The sequence below is a fragment of the Stylophora pistillata genome, chromosome 13, assembly GCF_964205215.1.
Source record: "Stylophora pistillata chromosome 13, jaStyPist1.2, whole genome shotgun sequence".
NCBI lineage: Eukaryota > Metazoa > Cnidaria > Anthozoa > Scleractinia > Pocilloporidae > Stylophora > Stylophora pistillata.
Window position 1 is genome coordinate 11,270,961 of NC_142531.1, and position 22,189 is coordinate 11,293,149.

The window sequence follows — 22,189 nt, forward strand, 5'->3', positions numbered from 1 at the left end:
TTACCCGCTCCACGAGGCTTGGTGGAAGGAAAATATCGGAACCCCTATTTTTCGATACATATTGTATTACTGGTGTTGTGTGACTAAGAAAATTGTTGCGCGACATACTCAAGCGAATGAAGAGAGCACAAAGTCTTATCTGTCACTCACAAGTGACGATTAAAGGTTACAGTCATGAAGAATAGACAATGAGTCTCAAACCTCAAGAAAATGAAAAGTTAAGCTTATTATTTCACTGTTCCGTATTCTTGATGGAAAGCCATGTTCAATGAACCAAATCTCTCTACATCCGGACACACAAACCTTGTGAATGAGAAGTTTGTCCTGTGCTCTTTGGATATTTTTGGCATCGAGAAGAATAGCACTGGCCTGATCCTCTGCTTTCTTGAGCCAAGCCTGAAAACAGACCAACAACTTCACTAAAATGAACAAATACAACAGAAACTGGAATTGTGTGCGAATCGCACTTAACGCTGCCCAGACCTTGTTCAGGGTTTTGTTTTACGGCATCATGGTATTCTGAATCAATGTTTGTCGCACTTCAGAGCTACCTTAAACTTGAAGTAATTTACTTCGCGAGAGAGAAAATCACGAAAAAGGCAGCGATGAACCAAAACGAAACCTGGATGAAAATATTTGATGCAGAATGCAGTTGACAACCTTAAGAAACTCCAGCAAAATGTTTCAAGAAACATCAAATGGTGACGCTGCACCATTAAACACATTTCAAAATATCCGAGCGCTTTTATCACATGAAGGCCAGCTTTCAAAGATCCTACTTCCTTTGCTCAACGAGCAAAGGGATGTGTGTGATGTAACCTGAAAATGCATGCGTAAAATTCCACTCTGTGACTGAAGAACACAGAATAGAGTTGCAAAGGGGCTGTTTGGTTATGCCACTTTTCTGGCAAATTTTGTCTCCTTTAATGCTCTACCTCGGTAAAGAGCCAACGTCATGGGCTGATTCTTAAAAGAGTCTTAAAATCATTAAGGCAAGCCCTTAGGCTAGATCTCGGTTAATCCACCAGCGTCAGGACCCGAGCGCCATTAAGGCAAGCCCTTAGGCTAGATCTCGGTTAATCCACCAGCGTCAGGACCCGAGCGCCATTAAGGCAAGCCCTTAGGCTAGATCTCGGTTAATCCACCAGCGTCAGGACCCGAGCGCCATTAAGGCAAGCCCTTAGGCTAGATCTCGGTTAATCCACAAGCGTCAGGACCCGAGCGCTCGCCGACCACAAATGGATTCAAATATTGAGGACTGTTCATGAGGCAAAAGAATTCGCATAAGTTGAGGGCATTTTTTTTAAATATTCTTCTTTATATTGCAACTTTTTAAAAAAAAATAATGAGCATACCAAGAAAGGATGTAGCAATTCTTCAAAATTCGTTAGCTTTTCGTGGATCCTCACAAGTCTCATGTACCGATTGTCGAGCTCGGCTTGCAGTCGTCCCCACCTCGCTTCCAATATGCTCATCTTCGAGTCAAGTTCGGCTTTCTTCGTGGGCGATAGAAGCTGACCGCTGCCTTTCAAGAACTGCTTGCTCTGCTCGAGCATAACTTCCACTGGTTTCTTCCTTTCATAAACTGCCTTGGTAAATCTCTGGATGAGGAAACGAACAATTTTTCATAATTTTCACTCTTTTACTCCCCAGATTCCAATATCTCATAAGTAATTCTTACCGTCCGCCATACAATTCTGATATTAGTTTGGAGAATTTGGTATTGGATCAGTTAATAATCCCCTTGTTGATAATTTTCTTTATTCTCATCACTTATCTGCTCTTTTTTGTATTGACATTGTAAGGAGAAATTCTGCCTTAGTCACTCATGCGAGTTAACGGCTGCCGGTTGAAACCTTTTCAAGATAGTAGAGTATTTTCAATCAAAGGAGCTCCTTTATAAATGAATAGTAAAGTAGGTTTTGAATAATTCAAGTAATTGGCAATTTCGCTTGTTGTCTAACTTGCTATCTAACCATACATTCAAATGGCGAGCTCGTAAATGTTAGCACCACACACCACTCTTAACATTCGAGACAAAATGAAGTTCACTCATGTTTGTATGTTAACAGTATCATAAGAAAAGTTTCTTGAAGTGCTTAATAACCTTCAGATTGAGGGACACTAAAATATATTACCTCGGAAGAACAGAAAAACACAATAGTTAGTGATAAACAACGATAGTACAAGGATGACTATACTTGGAAAAGATTGAAACAGATTCAACAAAGCAACTAAAAAATTTGGCAGAGTTTTTGTCGAAATTCACTCAAATGATAAACATCCTTAAAAATAACAAGGCAGCCCTCGGAAGTGATTGATATTTCTCAAGTGATTGCATAATCTAATTAGTTATAAAGGTATATGAATACAGGATGAAATAGTAATAAAAAAATTATAGCCAATTTCTCAAGGCCACATTACGTCAGTTATAAAGTATTTGCTTGTTATAAAGGTACTCTCGGAGCAAAATGTCCGTAAATCAAATACTGTGTCAATACTGTCCACATTTCATTAAAATGCAAATAAATTTTAAAAATTCAAGTTAACTCATGGGGATTTAGCGTGAAATTGCAGCGATTATGGGATTTAATACGCTACTCAAAGGGAAGTTTTCGAAGTTAATGTCTAATGTAGACTTAAAGTCTCGCGAAAAGTTATGCAAAGATCTTTGGCAGTTCGAGAGTAAAGCAAGCAGCATCCTACTGACGTGAACGGCTCTTGAGTTCTTCTGTAATGCAAACAATCTTTTGCTGTGTTTTAACTTGATTTGCTTGCGCATTCATGCTACTGTTCGAAAGAAGAGCGCGACCTTTCCATGACAAACAGAGAGAGGGCTCAGATTTTCGATTCTACAACTCGGCTGATCTGAATTTCTTACTCGTTGATGTCTTAAACAGATCGGTGTAAAGGACGTCACCAAACTTTCGAGCGAGTACACTTAGCCTCAGCGCAGTCTATTTCGCAGTTACAGCCGATCAAAAGTAACAATTAAAGAACAATTCGGACCAACTTTGAGCCGTTAATAAGAAGGAATACATAAGTTGTCGAACCTGGGTTTCAAGTTACAAAACATCGCGTCCCTCTCTTCACTGGAACCTTCAACACCACCAAATGGAATAATCAACGTAGTTTAAAACACAGAGTAACATTCCTCGACACAATTTCCGTGGTTGAGGGCTGACTAAACGAGAACAGCCTTGACAACCTCTTTTCGCGCCTGATCACTGGCTCTCTGTGATGGAACCTTCCTTGTTTTAAACTTCAATCATGATTCAGACAGGCGTCTTGTTTGTTTTCCGTGATTATTAAAATCACCAGAAACGACTGTTTGCTGATTACATGCAGATTAGTGCGACATCGTTTGGCTTTCTTGAGGAACTGGTCTCAAGGGAGTCGAATACTGAGGGTGCGAAATGCGCGAGAGTAAATGCGTTTGAAAAACTCCCTTGGATTTACGATTCTAACTTATGAATGAACTGTGTCCGAAACAATAACAACAAAAAGCCTTCTCGCCTAAAGAACTAAAAAAAATTTACAAAACAAACAGCTATCTGGTTTCATATATCCTTGTTAATTAATTCCTAAGCTTTAAATCTCAAATACAGACTCAAATCTCTGAGGATGAGAAATAAATCTAAGTTTTCAGTTGATAGATTACATACCACTGAGCGACTAGACGGTTTCAGAAGAAGTTTCTTCTAGATTTGTTTATTTCGTCGATCCACTTCGAAATTCTCCATTCTGGTTGCTATAATACTTTGTAGAGCAGTTGGGAGACTTAGCTTCTATATCAAGATACCACTTCTCACTGACAAACCTGTCTTTTCTCACCTTCTCAAGGAGAAGTCACATGTTGGTCAGAGTCGAATAGTACATGCACTATCATGTGGAAATATGGGTATACCCTAAATTGTCATTCCTACTCTGTGGTTGATGATAAAAAGCGGGATGTTTGATGATTCTTTCGAGACTTTTTAAGCAAAACCTTTCACGTATGTAAGACTTCTCACAGTGACATGCAGCCAATCAAATGAAAGCAAGCCAGGTATAATGCTATAGGACCATTCCATTTACCGCTAAATTCGACTCTGACCTTCGGACCGTGACCCCCAGTGGCTATCAAAACAGGGGCATGCCAAAGGTGCGAGGAAATCTGTAAAACTTCCACCGTTAAAAAGCTGATACCATTATTGTAATTGTCTCACTCTAGTTATAGCGGAAACCTGGGAGCATTTGAGTTATGGCGTAAGTAGCCTTTTATCTAGCGAGAGTAGTTTGAAAATGAGATCTTCTCTTGCAATAAATTGATTCTATGGTTTGGGTCGGTTAAGAAACTATTCTCTAAAGATATACCAATTGATTAACGTTACCAAAATTCACCCTAAAAATCTATCATCATCATGTTGATCTTACCTTCTGTTCTTCAATTTGTTCTTCTAATTCTTTGACATCTGCGGGGGAGGCCGATTGCGTTAGCAGGATTTTCTCTGTGTCGGACAGCCAATCAAGTAAGTGCTGTATCGAGGAACACCACTGTAAGCACGCCTCTTCAACCTGAACAAGTAAAAAGTGAACGTCAAAAAAAGGTTTGACTGAACGTCACGCCAATGTTGGGTGATTGTCATGCAGTGAACCTAAGAAGGCCAGTTGTCACGATAATCAACAGTTTTAATTTAATCCAAAATGACATTCACATTAAGACCGTGCGAAATATAGATGAGATTAATGCGCGTACAATGGTAAGCTGGGAAAGTAACGACCACTTTATAATCGCATTAAAAATAACCATAATCATTTAAAAGGGTGCTCAAATGCTCGGGTTTATTTCATGTTTCGAATGATAAAAATTTGTAAAATTCTGGATGGCAGTAAGTTTTCTAACAACGATGCTTTCTCTCAAGAAACTCAATACAAAAAAACAGCTATTTAACACTTACAAATGTTTTTATCTTGAAAAATACCATCCGATTGTTACCGAATATTTAAAAAACTGGAACAAAATGTGCACTCATCCCATTACGATAATAGGATTGGAGGAGGAAGACGAAAAATAAGTTTCAGTACAAAAAAGTTCAGTAAAAAGCTTGGACAAATAAAAAACAGTTGGGTGTTTCTAGTTTCAATTGGCAGCTCGAACGGCTGTGAACCGCTTGCGATCATGGGTAAATGTTTTGCACCTTTTCTTTTCCGAGTTGACTTATGCAACAAAAATGTTAAAAAAAGGGGGGGCAGGTCTCGTACACTGCCATAACTGTAAAAAAAAATACCTTGTAATCTGGATGACAATTACAACTGTGAAAGACCTCGGAATGGGGTCGAAATAGCAAACTAAAAGGTGCTGCAATGGATTAATCCAAACGCGGCGTTTTAAGCACAGTAAAGCTCCTTAAAGTAGATTTAAAGAGAGACGTTAAAAAAAGAGACAAGGTTTATGAACCATTAGTGGCGCAGTCTGTTGAAGTGTTCAAGAAAAATACCTGGTGAGGCAGACTAAACACGTCTCAGCGCCCATTACCGCTACAAGTAATGGGCTCCTGACACGTCACAATCTGTTGTCAGTGCAGAGTTAAAGTAAATAAAGTACATATTCACCACGATAATCGGGCAATAATAGTCGGGAAGTACTTAAGAACAGATGAGCCTCTGGTTCAAATTTCGTTTAGAAGAAAAGAGTAAGATTAATTTGTGAAATGCACCAACTTACTTCTTTGTGTTCTTTTCCGTGTCTTTTCAAGGTCTCCACAAGGTTCTCCATGGCAAACTGCACTTCATTCAAGAGTTTTTCGTATCGAGCGTTCATGCTCATCAGGGATGAAATTATTTCTTCTCGGCCCTTCTGGGCACTTTCCAAGAGGGGGTTGATAGCTTCTCTGGACTCTGGTAAGTGATGCAGGCTATGACGGTACTCCTCAAGGTTCCTTTCCCACATCTAGCAACAAGCACCAAAAATATTTAGCTTTACTCCTTTAATTCTCAGAAGTGATTAACATGTAATTTCCCCCTTTAACATCCATACATTATAGTGTGAACAGGTGATGAGAATACTCAAATTTATCTGGTTGAAATTGTTATCTTGATCTGAAACCAAATTCATGTGACTAATTCACAAGGAAATGTGTAGCAACTCGAGGGAGATTTTACAATCAGATCTTGAGATTTAAAGGGTTAAATTAGCTAGGAAGTAACACCTCTCAAAAAAATATAATATTCCAACAACTACTTATTTGAATTTATGTTCAGATCTGAGCACAGATTAATAGGGGCGTCTTAAAATCAAAGATATATGAGGGAGGATTAGGCTCTAGTCGGGTCATCCGCGCGCTAAAATCTCGTAATCTCATCCCAAACGAAATAAAGGAGATTGGGCATAATGTGACTCAGGCCCATGCTCACCTGTGATTCGTCTGAGTATTCATGTCCAACAGTACAGAGTGTTTTGATTGGTACTTGCTGGCTTCGTATATCCGTGTATAGGGACTGAAAAACAAATTTGAAAATCTCGATTCAGTTTTCTGATTTCTTACTAGCCTTAACTTTGTAGGCGAAAAGAACTGCATTATGACCTACAGTTGCAAAGGCATTTATCCGTCAACAAACATCTCTTAATTGCCGGATGCTATGTCCATCTCACATTTTTAAATCACGAATTGATTAAGTTCGATAAATTACCCAGCAAACAAGTGACGATAAAAGAAACTCTTATCAGCCAGAGGGTGTTATTTTGATGAAACGCCAAATTCCTCTTACAATTCACAGGGAAAATGTATGTCACCTAGAATGGGAGAATAACGTGTCTGATCAGATCTTGGAAGGTTAGGGGTTAAAAAGTTACTTAGTTGCTGGAATATGAACCAAATGAACCAAATGGCCACAAGCTCTCTTGCAAATCGTAAAAAGCTGCGAGGATGCACTGAAAATTTTTCAAAACGAGACTGAATTCTTCATAATTTTATAAAATAAAAGACAATTTCAGTTGAGTGTTCAAAGTAACCAGGATTGCTTTGGTTTTGCTTTACCTCACTCTGCGATTGGTCTAGAAAAATCTCGTGCCGCCATCTCAACCAATCAGATTGAAAACTAAAAACCAATCCCGTTTTCCCGCGCTTTCAGCAGGTTGCCTGTTTTTACTTTGAGTTCTTATTAGTTTATGACGATGTCAACCTTTATTCTGATTGGCAGTTGTGATAATTTTGGATTTGTTTTTTCGACACTTCATTGAAAACAAGAATTTTAGACTCACCGTGAGTTCCTCCATAACACTTTCAGCATTACTAGGGTCGGTATTCCAGCCCCGGTCTTGGACTTTCTCCTCGACTCTGTTCAACCAGTCCAATTCACTTTGCAACCCAGCTTGAAACTGCTCCAGTTTGTGTTCAGCTTTCACCAGGCCCCCGAGACGGTTATCAATCTCGTTCAGAGCCGCTTGCCATCTCTCGAGAACGGCCTGGACTCTAGCCTTTTCAAATTCCTTTAAGTCGGGCAGTGATCTTCGAATGTCGTCAATTTTGTCCTTTCTCGGTTCTATTTCGGTCTGGAGTACTTCCTGTAGGTTGAAAAAATAAAAAAAAAATTACACTTTTGTTAATTCTAACTGCTTCCCTACGTAGCTTTAGAGATTGGCCCGAGGTCGTGGCAGTAAGGAAGAAATGTAGCGAGGCCCGTGCAAAAACGACAGGGAGCTAATATTCCTCAGAACAACTCAAACAAGCGAGGTTAGTAAGTTGTTAATCACATGGCACTCTGATTAAACATTTTTATTTTTAATTTACCGGCTTTCGAGAAAAAAAATCCCACGGTCTATGATCGTTTCCGTAAAAACGCTGCATATGACAAAAATTCTGACCAAGTAAGAACCCCTCAGAGCGCTATCTTATCCTTAAAAATTGAGGTTGCGTTTTCTCAACTCGCTTGGTTCTCAAAAAAAAAAAAAAAAAGGGGGGGGAGCGAAAGAAAAAGATAGGAATTATAGTCTTGTTATTTCTGGCTACCTGTATCACTTTTGTCTGATGTTGAATGTCCTTCAAGTTAGCAGTGAGTCCCGGCTGTTGAATAAGAATCACTTCGACGCGTCGCAAACTGTTTTCAAGATCTGTCACCAGTTCAGCGATGTTCAGCAAAAACACAAGCCTATCGATTGGTGAAAAAAAGTGAGCCTGAATTAGCAAGTGATATGAGAACTACTATGACAAGTTCGCACGATCGACGTACAAAAGGAAGAAAGTAATGTTAATTCGACGCCGGCTAAACGCGATTGTTGGAAACTTAGGCGAGCTCTGACGAGAGCATGCACAACAAAACAAGACAAAGAACGCTTTCAGATTGAGTTTCGTAAAATCCAAACCAAAGTTATCATAACAGACAATCAAAAGAAAGGAAAATACCAGTAAGAGCTAATGAAAGCCCAGGGTAAAAACAACCAAACTTCCTAAGGCGCGGGATAACGGTTTTAGTTTTGCATCTGATGCGCGGAGAGAGTGGCGCGAGTTTTCTGAACCAATCAGAAAGCGAAGTAAAGCAAACACAAAGCAATCTCGGAATTGCCCCAGGCATGAACATAAGTACGGGATTGACAGAACACCAAGCATTTGGAAGTCCATGATATTGATTCGCAAGTCGTTATTCTTCTATTCATAAATCCTTGTACGTACTATCATTAATACACAGCCAATATTGAGTTAGTGTCGATAGCATTTTGAACGATTCGGATCAGGGTTCAAATGCCTCCTGGAACATATATCACAGTGAAAGAATTTCGCGGGAAAAATACGCGTTTAAGAATTGATTTAGCCTAAACTCACATTTTGTGCCAAATGTTTGCCTCTTTCTTAACGTGTTTCCATTTTTCCGACAGTAAACCTAATTTACTCTGTAGTTGAGGATCCATCTGAGTCACCACAGATTGTGTCAAGGAGTCGTACTGCGGTGTTCTTTGTTTCTGCTCCTCTTGCAATTTCTAAAATGCAACATCGTACACCATGATTATCAGGGAACAAAAAAATTACATCTTAAAAAGATTTCATACGATGAATGAACGTTCCATAGTTTGCTTATCGATACAAAGCCAGTGTCACTTATAGCCTGACGAAGACTAGCAGCAAAGCAGTCGAAACGTCGCGATCGATGAGGTCGAATACCTTCATGATTCTATAGATGCAACACATGCTTCCGTGTGATGCAGCGATGCGTTTTGATAAGCACTCCTTGCAATAATGAGAATCAAAATGCAAAAACTAGTGCATACGGAAAAGAAAGTAGAGATAGTTAGCTGCTGCTTACTTCTAACCCTAAAGATTGCGACGCTCCATCTCACAGCAAACTATAACTTACAAGTTTTCTTTAGTCTCCACCTCACGTTCAACAAACATTTCTCATACTCTCCCCAACATCCAGTGTGGGTTATTACGCCAGTAAATCGATGGAAAGTGCGGTCAAATGCTTAAATAACTAGTTACTGAGTTCGTGCATGTTTACCGCATGATTGCATAGCAATGTATTTCTATTGTATGGACAAGTAAAGAATAAATCACCTCAACTTGCTGAAGAGTGCTAGACAGGCTTCTTTGGTTTAGAGTCTCAAGTGACTTTGTTTTCAAAACTTCCTCAGCTCTGTTGACCCACGCAATTAGATCATTTAGAGTGCTCTGAGCACTTTGCTGAAAAGTAAAAAAAACCACCCGAAATGTCAATAACTTTGACAAATTGTGTGCGTCTTGTTTTGGGCACTTTTGTGTGTTTAACTTATTGCAAAGAGGTTTAGAGTGCTTTTCGTTTGAATGTCGTAAAACCAAAACCAAAGTAACCGCAATAGCCAATCAGAAGGGAGGAAAATACCCTGAAGAACCAATAAGAACTCAAAGTAGAACCGATCAAACTGCCTAAAGCGCGGGAAAACGCGGGCGACCAAGTCGTGATTGGTTTCAGTTCGCATCTGATTGGTCGAGAGAGTGGCGCAAGTTCTCTCGACCAATCAGAGCGAAGAAAAGCAAAAACAAAATAATCCCGGATTACTTTCACCGCTCTATTAAAATTACTCTATATATGAAGAAATTGTGACAGCGCAAAATCATTTTTTCATTCTCTCTACCTTATCAAGCGTCGGCACAGTTTGTGTTTCAAACATGGTCTCTGGTTCTATAGCACTTTCATTTAATGACACAGAAGCTGGTTCTAGCCGTTCTGTGATGCCTGCTATTTCCTGGTTATCAGGCATTTGGATATCTTTCAATAACTGTTCAACATCTTTTGATCCTACCAGAAGTGGCATCTTGCCCTGAAACGAATATGATGATCATGGATTTTATCCCAACATTTTAATCTAACACCTCAATATTCAAATACCAGTTTAAAATTTGGCTTTTCAATCTGATATGTAGCACTTAGAAACACAAGGTTCATATCATACCCATAGTTTAAAAATTTGGATGTAGGGAAATCATCAGGGGGGAAAAACCCTTCTAGCCAAGTAGTACACACAAAAACAGACCATAATGATGTTAACCCAGGTTGTATTACCACCAAAGGTTTTGGAAGACTTAATTTTTCAGTGCAATGAAAGGGAACCCTGCATGATAGGCCAGTTAAGCACCTAACACAACACCTGATCTTTGAAAATTCACTATAACCTGTTCACACTACAGCCAGAGTTTTCCAAAATTTGATTTGCTTTAGCTCAAGTTTAACTATGGTAAGGTTAAATTTTTTTGTGGGCAAGTAACCCAAGAGTGACCAGCATCTAATTTCTCCGAACGTTGTCATCCCTGAATCAAACATTAAGGTCGCGAGAATAAAGGAAATGATCACAACAAAAGAAGCTCTGGATTGTTAAACAAATTCTCCTTGTCAGCACCTTGGGAAATGTACAGAGAACAGTATGGAGAATATGCACACTGATGAGATAACGACAACTCAACCCAAGTGTAAGTAGAGTGAAGCTCTGTTAGAGTAGATCACTGCTAACTACCATCCTTGGAGCCAAGGTCCCAGTCTCATATACTTCACTGTTCATACAAACTGTACCAACTTTGTTACCCTTTTTAATACAAAACTGCTCCAACTAACCTTCTCAGGAGAAGTGGATTTAATAACCTTTACTTGTGTAAAAACTTGTTCTTTGCTAAGGGCTTGCTTTAAATTCCAGTGTCTTGTTCTCCACAGTGTCAGTAAATGTTTATACTGAATTTCTAACCTAGTGAAATAGGAAAGTGGCCACATGGTAGCTAAAACACTTGCCAATACAGTATCTTGCGCATCTTGTCTACTCAACATATCATTTTCTTTGCATAGAAAAGTATTTCATTGTATTACATGCTAATTAAGATCACAAGGCAATCAACTATGGTATAAGCTTGTTGTATTGGCAACTTATACAAATATACGTAAACAACTTGAAAAGAAATCCTAGGTGCAATAAAATCAATAAGAAGCAATTATAGCTCAAGACAGCTTGACTCCAGATCGAGTGGTCTGGATTCGAGCCCCAGCTGGAGACATTGTGTTGTGTTCTTAGGCAAGACACTTTACTCTCACAGTGCCTCTCTTCACCCAGGTGTATAAATGGGTACCGGCAATTTAATGCTGGGGGTAACCCTGCAATGGACTAGCACCCATCCAGGGGGGAGTAGAAATACTCCTAGTCGCTTCAGGCTACAGAAACCGGAGTTAAGCGCTGGCCTGATGGGCCACTGGCTCGCAAACAGACTTTACCTGTACCTCAAAACAAAGAACTCTTTAAATATTCATGAGATTTAATTATTCAAAGTAAAAAGATGCACTTGTACACAATATAATACTAAAGCCAATAAACTATAAAAGAAATCTGCACTCTTCATTAATTTAATAAGCAAAAGGGATAAAAGTTAAAATATATGACCATTACCTGGTTGAAAATTCTGTGGCCTCAACATCTGGAGCAGGAATAACGAAACAAACGGATGGAACTTCACACTGTCTACCACTGGCATTTGTAACCTGACAAAGGTTCCACAGTTTTCATTAAAAAACAAATACCATGATCCATCTGTTTTTATAAAAATCTGTCCTATTTTGTGGAATCTGGTGACTAGTAGTCTAGAATGCAATATTATTAACCTGCGGTGTGCGTTCAGCACATGCGCAGAGACAGTTAAAAAACATGTGCTCGAGTGCATGAGAGAACCGCCATGTTGAAACTTGTACTCGCTATGTACTCGTTGTGTTGTTTTACTAAGCGTGGCCGCCCCGTTTTATTCTGTCACTGTTAGAAGTTTCTGATTAAGTATTCATTGATTAAAGTCGATCAATTCAGTCTTGTGGTTCATGTCTGTCTGTCGGTCCTGTTTGTCTGTCTGTCTGTCTGTCCACGGTTGTAATTCAAAAATGTAAAAGGTCCACGATCTGAACTTAGTAGATGGCTGAATTGAATTTTGCAACAGCTTTCTTGGAGGAGTTCAAGGGCATGCTCCCCCAAAATTTGAAATTAAAAATCTCTGAAATGTGACTTCTAGCATTCTGGGACATATTTGAGTGACATTTTTTTAGCTAGATATTGATGTTAGCATCAGTTCAAAAATACTTCTTCTAAGCTTTGACTACAATTCACTAAGAAGCCAGCACAAAATGGTCTGACAGTTGGCATGTTTCCATCTCCCACCAGCTCCTCATGACAATCCTGCAATCTGTACATCTGTCCCCAACAGAGTGTCCCATTTGTTTATTTACCTGTTGATCTTGATTGTTTCCCTTTCTGTCTACCCACTCGCCTGTCTGTCTGAGAGTTTGTTGATCAGTCAGCCAAGTAGCTTGTCTGTGTGTCTTTGTTTGTTTGTTGGTTTTAAGATCTTGATCACTGCTTACAATTTAATTACAAGTCTTTATTTTTACAACTATACATACTTTCCAAGAATGATGTTCAGAATTATCCAGGAGTAGACATTCTTCACCTTTGTTGACAATATTCTGAAAGGATTTAACAGCATACCAGGGGTGAATAATAAGCCATCAATGGCACAAGAAAATCCCACATTTCAGATGAAACTGAATTTACTACCAACAAGTAAATGCTCGATAAAATACTTCATAACCAAGCTGTGCAAAACTCAGGGTAGCAACTTCAATCAGAAGTCACAGATTCCAACCACTGCATCAACAAGTCCACACCAGTCTTACCTGCATATTCTTGTAACTGCACACTGGATCAACCAAAAGTTTGCTCTTTAATTTAGATTTTCTTTGTGGCAGAGGAACCACCTTTTTACTCAGAAGTTGCAAGGAGCTAATGACATCTTTGAAGTCAACAAGTTCTTGCTTCATTTCCTGTAAGAAATTTTTAAACACATCAAATATATATAAAATTAACAAAATGTTTCCTGGAAAGCCCTGGAAGAGTAGATTGAGATCACATAACCTCTTCTGATATCTGTACATTTTATAAAGAAATAGGGAAACCCTTTAGATAACAAAGAGATTTTAAGGATCTTGAAACAATTGGGCAGCAACTTGTGGTGTAAAACATGACAATATTGTTATATTTTTAAACATGCCACAGAACCCTGTGATCAATAGGTAATCTCAGACAAAGTTGACTGAAGAGGTATGCCAGTGCTATGAGGACTATTTTCCTTTTGAGACACCCATTTTATGGTAACACCTTACATTTGGATCACAACAAGTTATGTATGATTGTGATTATCACTTTTTCTGGACAACTGAGAAGGTTACAGGCCAAGAACTCTCTTAGCAGGACCCCTTTGGTACTTGTATAAGATTTTATGCATAACACTTCCATGCAACACAGTTTTTCCATATTTTTTTATTTGTTTGAAGAAATGTTAAAAATTCATGCAAGAAGCTGACAGTGTTGTTAATCATCTTTTGAAGCTCTAGATATTCAACCTTCAGCATCCATGAGCTGTGCCATATTTTAAAAAGTCCACAGAGTTCATCAAAATACAAGCAGCAAGAAAAATACTCAACTATACACCAAAGCAATAGAGAGGTGAATTGTGGTTGGGATATTTGTGCTTGATTCATGCATTGTTTGTACTCTACTTATGCAGTCAGATAATAAAAGCTGATCATAAAAATAGACTAAAGGTATCTTTTGGTGGAACTTAATCCTCAGAGCAAGCATTTTAAGTAAAAATATGAAAGTAAAATTAGTCAGGATCAGCTGATTAACTGTAAGGGAAAATACTAACAAAGCAATTATGAGGTAAATGTGTGAGATTAAGAAGAGAAAAGTAACAAATAAGTTCTTGAAAAGAAACAGACCAGAACCAGTAATGTGGGGATTAGGTGATATTGGTGACTCACATCTGTTATCCTCCACCCACTCAGTCATAAATCTGACATTATCAAATATTCTGACCTGACATGATCAAATATTCTGACCTGACATTATCAAATATTCTACTAATAAGATATAACAGCATTCTTTGCAGAGTTATCTTCATAATGACATTAGGTGACATATTAAACCCAAAATAACTGAGCAGAACTTTCCTTTTGCAGAAACTTCCTTTTAATGTCATGCCCAATTAACTTTTGAACATAAAGAGGAAACTTATGCCCAGTGAAACAAGAAGGGAAGGAAGTGAGAACACACTTCTGCTTTCATGTATTGAACATAGGTTGTAATTTGATGTTCACAATGATGAAGCATCAATTCTGTTAAACAAATACATTGCATGCTGCTTTACATCTGTTGAGAAAACAATAGTAGATGATACTAAGATGTGACAACCAGACAACCCCTCTGAACTGACAAAGACTCGGACACAACACTCTTGCCACAGTCTGACCTAAACTGTAATGTAATACACTAACAGATTCAAGACAACATGAATCAAAGATAATGTATGCAGTGAACTCTTTGACCCTTAGGAGTGACTTATATCGAATTGCTACTATGAATAACACCCCCGAGTCACACATCAGGGAAGAAGCTCTTGATTGTTAAACATATTGTCCTTGTTGGCACCTCAGGAAATGTAAAGGACAGTTCCTGAGGAGAAGCAGACTGATGTAAGAGTGTCGAGGGTTAAGTGGCCAAATGATTGCCAATAGTGGCACTCTCTATAAGACTTTGGTTTGATACATTGCAAGTAAGAACCAGTTATAATATGTAAAAGTTCAAAGTATAAAGAAATGTATTAACATCAACCTGATGGTTGTCTTATAAGTTTTTTGGTGATGAATTAGCAAAACTTGTATACTTGTGTGTAAACTACAACAAGTTGATTAAAAAAAAAAAACAAAAAAAAAACAAATAATATATCAATACTAATACAGTTAATGTCTCCCTTAAACTTCCTGCTTCACATTGTTGAATTTCAATGAGAAATCACAGAGCACTTTCAAAGGGAGGTTTACTGACTGTTACCACTTCTGGGAAAAACTCTGGCAAAAATCTAAGGGGATGACAAAGGCAGTGATAGATAATGGATCACCTTCAAAAACATCAACTGTGTTTGAGTTTCTTTATCATCATAAATAGAAATTTTTGTCATCGTTGAACCCAGCCTTAGCTTCAAACATGTCCAAACCGATTCTATTAAAAATTTTTCTTTATGTTGATACAACAGACAAGGGCAATAAAATCATACTGGTCTGCAAATTCAAAACCAGAGATATGTTCATTTCCTGGAAATAACTTCAACCAACTACTAAACAAATCACCACGTAATCATCAAAACAAGAAGAGGCACAATATTCATAATAACATTTTCGCTAAACCACAGTAGAATTTTTAAGCGTAATCATTAGGTGCGTTTTGCATTAATGTGATCCTCCACAAGAGTCATTATCTCAAAGAATAAAACTTTAAGTCAATCGGGGAGTTATATAACGAAAGAAATGAAACTGATATGACTGTATAGTATAATTGATCTGTATGCGAGACAACCAGGTGAAGCGCATGATTTTTCAATGAACAGAAAGAGAAAATAAAAGCCACTTATTGAGCGTGACCCATGCCAAATATTGACACAAATTCGACGTTTATTTTGCAAGGAATTATAAAACCGCTTACGGCTCTGGCAACGTCGACCTCGATGCCCCAAAGCTTCACCGCATGAAATTAACACCAGGCGAAAACCGATCACGCGAAACATGTCGATTTCTGTTTACCAATAATCAACCGAGGAAACGAAACAAACAGAACTCTACAAATTTTCTTTAGAAATGTGCAAATTTACATTTAGGAAACTACGTTCACCTGATATCAAGTATTTAGAAATTCCACTCAAACTGCATTTCGAGTAAAAAGATCGAGCGATAAAAAAAGAAAAAAAAAACGCGTTAAACGAGCCGCAGAAACTGAAGCCAGACACGATGAGACCACTATTCTAAAATGCAAATTTAGCACAGTGCTTGTTGCCAATATTAATTCATTTTCACCACTCTTCGACCTGTTTAAAACACTCTGTGTTTATTACATCTTGAAGAACTATTTGATCACTGTTTACCTGCTTAAATTGGAGCATGTCCGTAACGACGTCTTTAAACTTTGGTTCTAGATCCTTCTCACTTTCCGTCTTTGGTCCGCGGAGAAGCAGCAAATAACGTTCTCTAGGTGCAGAAACACTTCTTTCATCGACCTTTCGATAGAAAACATCCCGAATATATTCCAAAGAGTATGCAATGATCGTCCCCATTTGTGACTGTCTGACAACTGGGAAGTTTTCCAGCGGAATTCCCTCATGGACTGCCTGCTCCGAGGCAGGGAGAACTCTTTCTCTTAAAAACTTTTGCCAGCGAGAGTCGTGAATTAATTGATCGTGATCAAAGATCGGCTGCTGTGAAGTTCGCCATCTCACTACAGTAGCCGCACTATGTAATGCTCGTCTGAATGCAAAATAAACACGAGTGAAAGGTTGCTTAATCATTTGTGAAATGAAAGAGACTGGATAAAGCAAATTTTGAAAAACTGCTCGCGACAAGCGCGCTGTCCTTATGGGAACCGTTAGAGATCGTCGTCCATGTAATTTGTTTTCGCTCCTCGATCGGTAAATGAAGTACAAAAGTGAAATTAATGCCACGACAGCGACAGCCGCCGATGTAAACAAAATGAACAGGAGAAGTGGTATGGGATTCCAATGCAAAACCACGCACATTTCTTAACTTTCACAACTGCTTACTCGCCAAGACTGTTTTGATAATGAAATCAATCTATTTAGCACTTTCGGCATCTGTTTCGTCTAAATCTCCGTCGTTGTCGTTTACATATAAGCCATTGTTTGGGAAGACGGCTGGATTTGACGTTTGAGAAGGGTTGCCGTTGCACGTGCACTGAACCTGCATGCATCCAGTTCATCAGTCACGAGTTCTCACTCCACAAATCAATCCGTAAGTTGAAATAATCAACTCTAAGAAATCAGTAAACAAGCTTCCCTGTGACGGACGTCAATTCCCTCTGCACGATCAACACGCTTCCTGTTTAAGCTGCTGAACCTTGGAGCCCCAACTCCCAAACAACAATTTCCACTCGACTGGAAATCGGATATGCGCGCATAAGGTTCGAAACCAGTCGCTCACAAAGAGCAGCGAATTTTTAATTTTCATTGTCACAATTAAATATTAATAACTTTAATGCAAAACTACTCACAAATTGTTTTTAATATCAGATTTCAAGGATAAAGACCGGAAAGGGTCTAAATAAACAGCGCGGGCATTTTAAAATACCATTAAGTACCGTCAAAATAAGGAATTACCATAATATTGCGCGAAACCTCGTTGACGTGAAAAAGTTTGAGGAATAATAAATTCTACAATTAGCCTATTATGTAATTTCTAGAAAATTGAATTGAGCGGCAAACAGCTAAGAAAAGCGCCGCATTGAAAATGGATAAGGTAAAAGCTTTGTTCATTATGCAAATAGATATTACACAATGGTTGACACGAATAAGATTAAGAAACAATATTCATACTTCGCAAGGCGCCTTTTAACACAAGTGAACCTTGACGAAGACAAAGCTCTTCAGACGCGACAGTTCTTTGTTTTTCTGTTACCGTCACGTCTTAAGGATGTGAACAAAAAGACTTAAGCTAGAGACTTCTAGTTGTGGTAAGCCACCTGTCAACTTACAAATTCTAGAATCATCTTTTACGAATAGTTACGTGTAAGTATATTCGAGAGGATTTTTGTTACTCCATCTACGCCCACGTTCTTCGTGGGGCATACTCTTTGTTCAACTGATGCCGGTAATTCTAGGCAAGCACTGCGATATTCTTTAACGAAACAACTAGTTCGCTTTTAGGAGTATTTTATGATTACAGGTACTGTGAGAGTTAGATCAGAGTATGCTGGATGCAGGACACTACCATAACTGATATACCATGCGCGCTCTCTTTGGTAACCAGTGGATATGTGCGTTAATGGGGAGCTAGTTGGGCACCCGTTAACTACTGTTTCAAGTTCTCCCAGCACTCCTTATGTCCAGATCGTGCGATGTAAACACAGCAAAAATCCCCTTTAGTTTGATTATTCGCTTGCTAAGGAAATCAAAGGCAGATTGATAAAACCAACTAAAGAAAAATATTAACGCAAAGAGCAATCTGTATGATTGTTTGTGGTGGGCGTTGGTGGGCGGAGGGCGGACTTAGAATGTATTGATTTTTTGGAACATAAAGGATGTGGTTAGCTATCGCGATGAAAACACTTGTGAAAGAAGTATGATCTTCTGTCCCACGGGTCACTTACGATATGATTTTTTTAACTCGGTCACTGATAAGAGAAAATGAACTGGTTAACTAACCATTTTCTTTCCTTACTTAGCTGTGGTATATCCCACGATTAGGAAGACCCAATTCAGACATTTTCTGATTACCTTTGTTATTTCACCCTTTCCTACCGGCGTTTCCAGTTTCCATAGCTTCCAGATTATAACTATTTGGCAAGAAAGTACTACAGGATTTCTCTCTCAATGAAAAGTCAGGATCATGTTGTAGGAGGGATGGAGTATCTCCACCGTCAAGAAGCTCTACACTTCTATTGCTTTAGTCACTGGTCGCAAATAGCAAGGCAAGAAAAAGAGACGAAACGCAAATCGAAATATCATTTTATTCTCCTGCTTTGCACGCCGAGTAAGAGCCTATTCAAGGTCAGGCACGCGGAGGAAAGATACAGGCCGTGTCCAAATGCGACATGTTTTCAAAAAAGTTGACTCTGCGAACGGGCATGGAGCGAATTACGTCTTCTAATTAGCTACCCAAGCGAGGGATAGCATGACAAGGCATGCTAATATCCAGCCATATCGACCACACGCAGAGTCAATAACACATAGAATTGTACGAGTGGGAAGAAACCTGGACTTTTCACGAACAACTCACCGTCAGATTGTTGAGAGCTTGTTCAGCTGCGTCACGTGACGGTATGTTTTGTACGTCATATTCACTGTTCAGTCGATCGACCAAATGAACCATCTTTTTCTCTGTGGTATGTGCGTCTTGGAAATACTACACATATTCAAGTAAAAACAAAAAAAACAAAAAAACAGGAAATTAAAGATGTATATAAACACCCACCCCTCCCCTAACCCCAAAACAGTCAACTGGTAACAAGTTCGGGTTTATGCTGGGTTAGAGGAGGGTAGGTACACAGTTGCGAATATAGGTCAAGCAAAAAGGGACAAAAAGTATTGGAACGATCCATGTCAGTTTAATCTCATATAGTAATGTACGATGGCACGGGGCATTAACAAAATCATGGACAACGGAGGATAAACAGATCATAATGGTACAGTGCAAACCACACCTGTTGATACATCTCTGCATTCCTGACGTGCTGGCGGAAGGCGACGAGAAGTTGGTTAAGCCACCACCACTGACTGCGCATGGCATTCAGGTACGCCTGCATGGAAAAGAAAACAGTCCCACACTTAATCGTTACTAGATTCTCGAGACGCTGTTTAGTTCTCGACAAGATAAGCAACTCCGTTTGTGTTCGAATCGTTTTTCCCTTAAGATTTGCCTTCCTCCCCAGCTCATCAGGCTTTAACGCTGAATTGTACATTCCCAACCATTCAATTCTTCAAAATAGATACCCAACCACCGTTTTTAATTCCTAATGTATGTCACAAAGCTACCAGTGACGATCACCATCTTGTCTTTTACTGAATCTCACCTCAATTGGTCCTGGCGCAGGGTGCCCACTCTGCATCAGGTTCTCTCCTTTAGTAAGCAGCATATTGCAGTGAGGCTCTCTGTCTCGAACATCAAATTCAAGATTCTAAGAGCAAAATGGATTAACAAGTTTCAAAAAGGGCGTCAACCCCAACCCTGTCCTAATCCCACTTTTCAACTCTTTATACCTCTCCATGCGCTTGAAGATCTTCAATGTCGAGATCTGTGATGGACCAGTCACGTGACACCTCAGGCTCTTCTCTTTGGTTCATCCATATCAACTCTTTGGTGGCTTCGCTCATAAACTCCACAAGACTCTTCAGGTAATTGATGCGATTCACAGAACTCTTCTGCAAGATAAAGAGTTTATATTGTATCAATATACGAATCGAATTTGGACGCACTGATCAAAAGTAAAGAGAGAAAAGGCGCGTAAGATCATGCTGTCGTACCACAAGAGCAGCGTATTCTTCATGTATTTCTATGATCTTCTCCCGAAGACTTCTGTCTTCAGCCTGAGTCAAAACAGAATGAGAAATAAATAGATATCTTCTGGATACACATGAAACATTTCCGTGCCACGCCCCTCACATAAAAATTATCAATACCTCTCGACAGAGACGACGTTCAAACGCACTCCTCGACCCCAATCCCTCTCCCGACCTAAGTCCTTCAGGTATCACTCCCTTGATAAACGGCTTAATTTTCATAACTACATATACACTGGTTTTCCAAGTAGCGTATCGATATTTTACATAAACTTACAGTTGCGACACCCCCAATTTATCAGTATCTTTTCACAACATTCTGTCCGGTAAGTTATACAATACAATCCCACCTCAAGTTGTTTAAGTTTATCAAGTTCGTCTTTGAAGGCAAGCACAGCATCGTGTTGCGCATGATGGTTTTGTTGGTGTCTCTGCGCAGATGGTAAATCCAGACCAAAGTCTTCCTTTTCGATGGCCTCCTGTGCAAAACAAAGACATCAACATTCGAGTTCAATGTATACCTTCATGTAGGCTGTATCTGCAAGGGAAGTGCAGCGAAGCATCTGTGGCAGAAGCTATTAGCAATTTTATCCCTATTAATGAAAGTGTCCATGAAGCTTCTCACTCTTCCCTTAGAGTGCTCAATGGAAAGTCGAACTGAAATAAAATTGTCTCAACAAGAACACAATACTTTCGACTCAGAGCCTCCCAAAAAAGAAAAGAAGGCATTATGATTTGAAACACGGGTAGCAAATCCTGAGTTTCTATACATTCAAGTCAGGGGTTAACAATAACGGGTACGAATTGGCAAGAAAAGAAGAAAGTAAATGCAGGTTCTCTTAAGAAAATGCAACGTCCTCTCGGATGGAATTAATGACTTGTCATAAATCATTCAAGGAACTTAAAGCTAAACCCTTGATATTTTGTCCTCTAATTTTCTTAACTTTGATGCGACAGCAGAGAGCTTGACGTAAAGAAACAAGTCTCTACAAAATTTATGACCAGATTTTTTTTTTATCACATTAAGAAAACGTTGAATTGCACTATAACGATATCTTATTGACATTTTCCATGACGAAGACGAACATTTTAAAAACGCAATGTCAAATCAATGCAATACCTGATATTTGCGCAACGGCATTATTATATCCAATCGAGCCATATTTTAGAGCGCCGCTCAACGTTTCAGTTTTCTGAAGAAGTTAACTTTTGTCGCATAAAAGCAACTGCGTAACACTTGACATCGGCGACAGCTAATTGGCAAAATTTTTGCCTGCCTCTAACTGTACCAGAACGGCAAATAAAAATCAACAAATAAATGCAAAACGGAAAAATAATCTGAAGTTTCTGGTTACCACCTGCTAGATTTGTATTATCTGATAAGATAAACAACTTACCGTGGGTAACCACAAAGAAGTGGAATCTCTATTTCTACTTCGCCCGAGTTTATCAATAAATTATGCAATATCTTATTTTGAAATTTTGCCCTAAATACACGAAAACAAGAAACACTTCTCCCGGAAAAATCCATAGGGAGAAGAAAACTATGAAAATTTAAACATTTTATCGAATGCAGCTCAAGTTATTATTGGGGAAGAAAA

The 22,189-nt window shown here is 38.9% G+C and overlaps 1 protein-coding gene across 1 annotated transcript in view; it reads right to left on the minus strand.

Annotated features, from left to right (window-relative positions):
• Nucleotides 1–22,189, minus strand: part of LOC111322112 (uncharacterized) — a 118,064-nt gene that overhangs the window by 81,361 nt on the left and 14,514 nt on the right. The window contains exons 21-40 of the mRNA XM_022925166.2: nucleotides 20,939–21,067; nucleotides 20,553–20,615; nucleotides 20,289–20,450; nucleotides 20,102–20,206; nucleotides 19,733–19,828; nucleotides 19,309–19,434; nucleotides 13,147–13,293; nucleotides 12,874–12,936; nucleotides 11,879–11,970; nucleotides 11,062–11,188; nucleotides 10,088–10,273; nucleotides 9,531–9,656; nucleotides 8,802–8,956; nucleotides 7,992–8,130; nucleotides 7,244–7,546; nucleotides 6,397–6,480; nucleotides 5,708–5,932; nucleotides 4,417–4,557; nucleotides 1,356–1,601; nucleotides 304–396 (exon numbers count right to left, since the gene is read on the minus strand). Of these exons, the coding sequence (XP_022780901.2) occupies nucleotides 304–396; nucleotides 1,356–1,601; nucleotides 4,417–4,557; nucleotides 5,708–5,932; nucleotides 6,397–6,480; nucleotides 7,244–7,546; nucleotides 7,992–8,130; nucleotides 8,802–8,956; nucleotides 9,531–9,656; nucleotides 10,088–10,273; nucleotides 11,062–11,188; nucleotides 11,879–11,970; nucleotides 12,874–12,936; nucleotides 13,147–13,293; nucleotides 19,309–19,434; nucleotides 19,733–19,828; nucleotides 20,102–20,206; nucleotides 20,289–20,450; nucleotides 20,553–20,615; nucleotides 20,939–21,067 (2,808 nt within the window). The remainder of the gene's footprint in view (nucleotides 1–303; nucleotides 397–1,355; nucleotides 1,602–4,416; nucleotides 4,558–5,707; nucleotides 5,933–6,396; nucleotides 6,481–7,243; nucleotides 7,547–7,991; nucleotides 8,131–8,801; nucleotides 8,957–9,530; nucleotides 9,657–10,087; nucleotides 10,274–11,061; nucleotides 11,189–11,878; nucleotides 11,971–12,873; nucleotides 12,937–13,146; nucleotides 13,294–19,308; nucleotides 19,435–19,732; nucleotides 19,829–20,101; nucleotides 20,207–20,288; nucleotides 20,451–20,552; nucleotides 20,616–20,938; nucleotides 21,068–22,189) is intronic.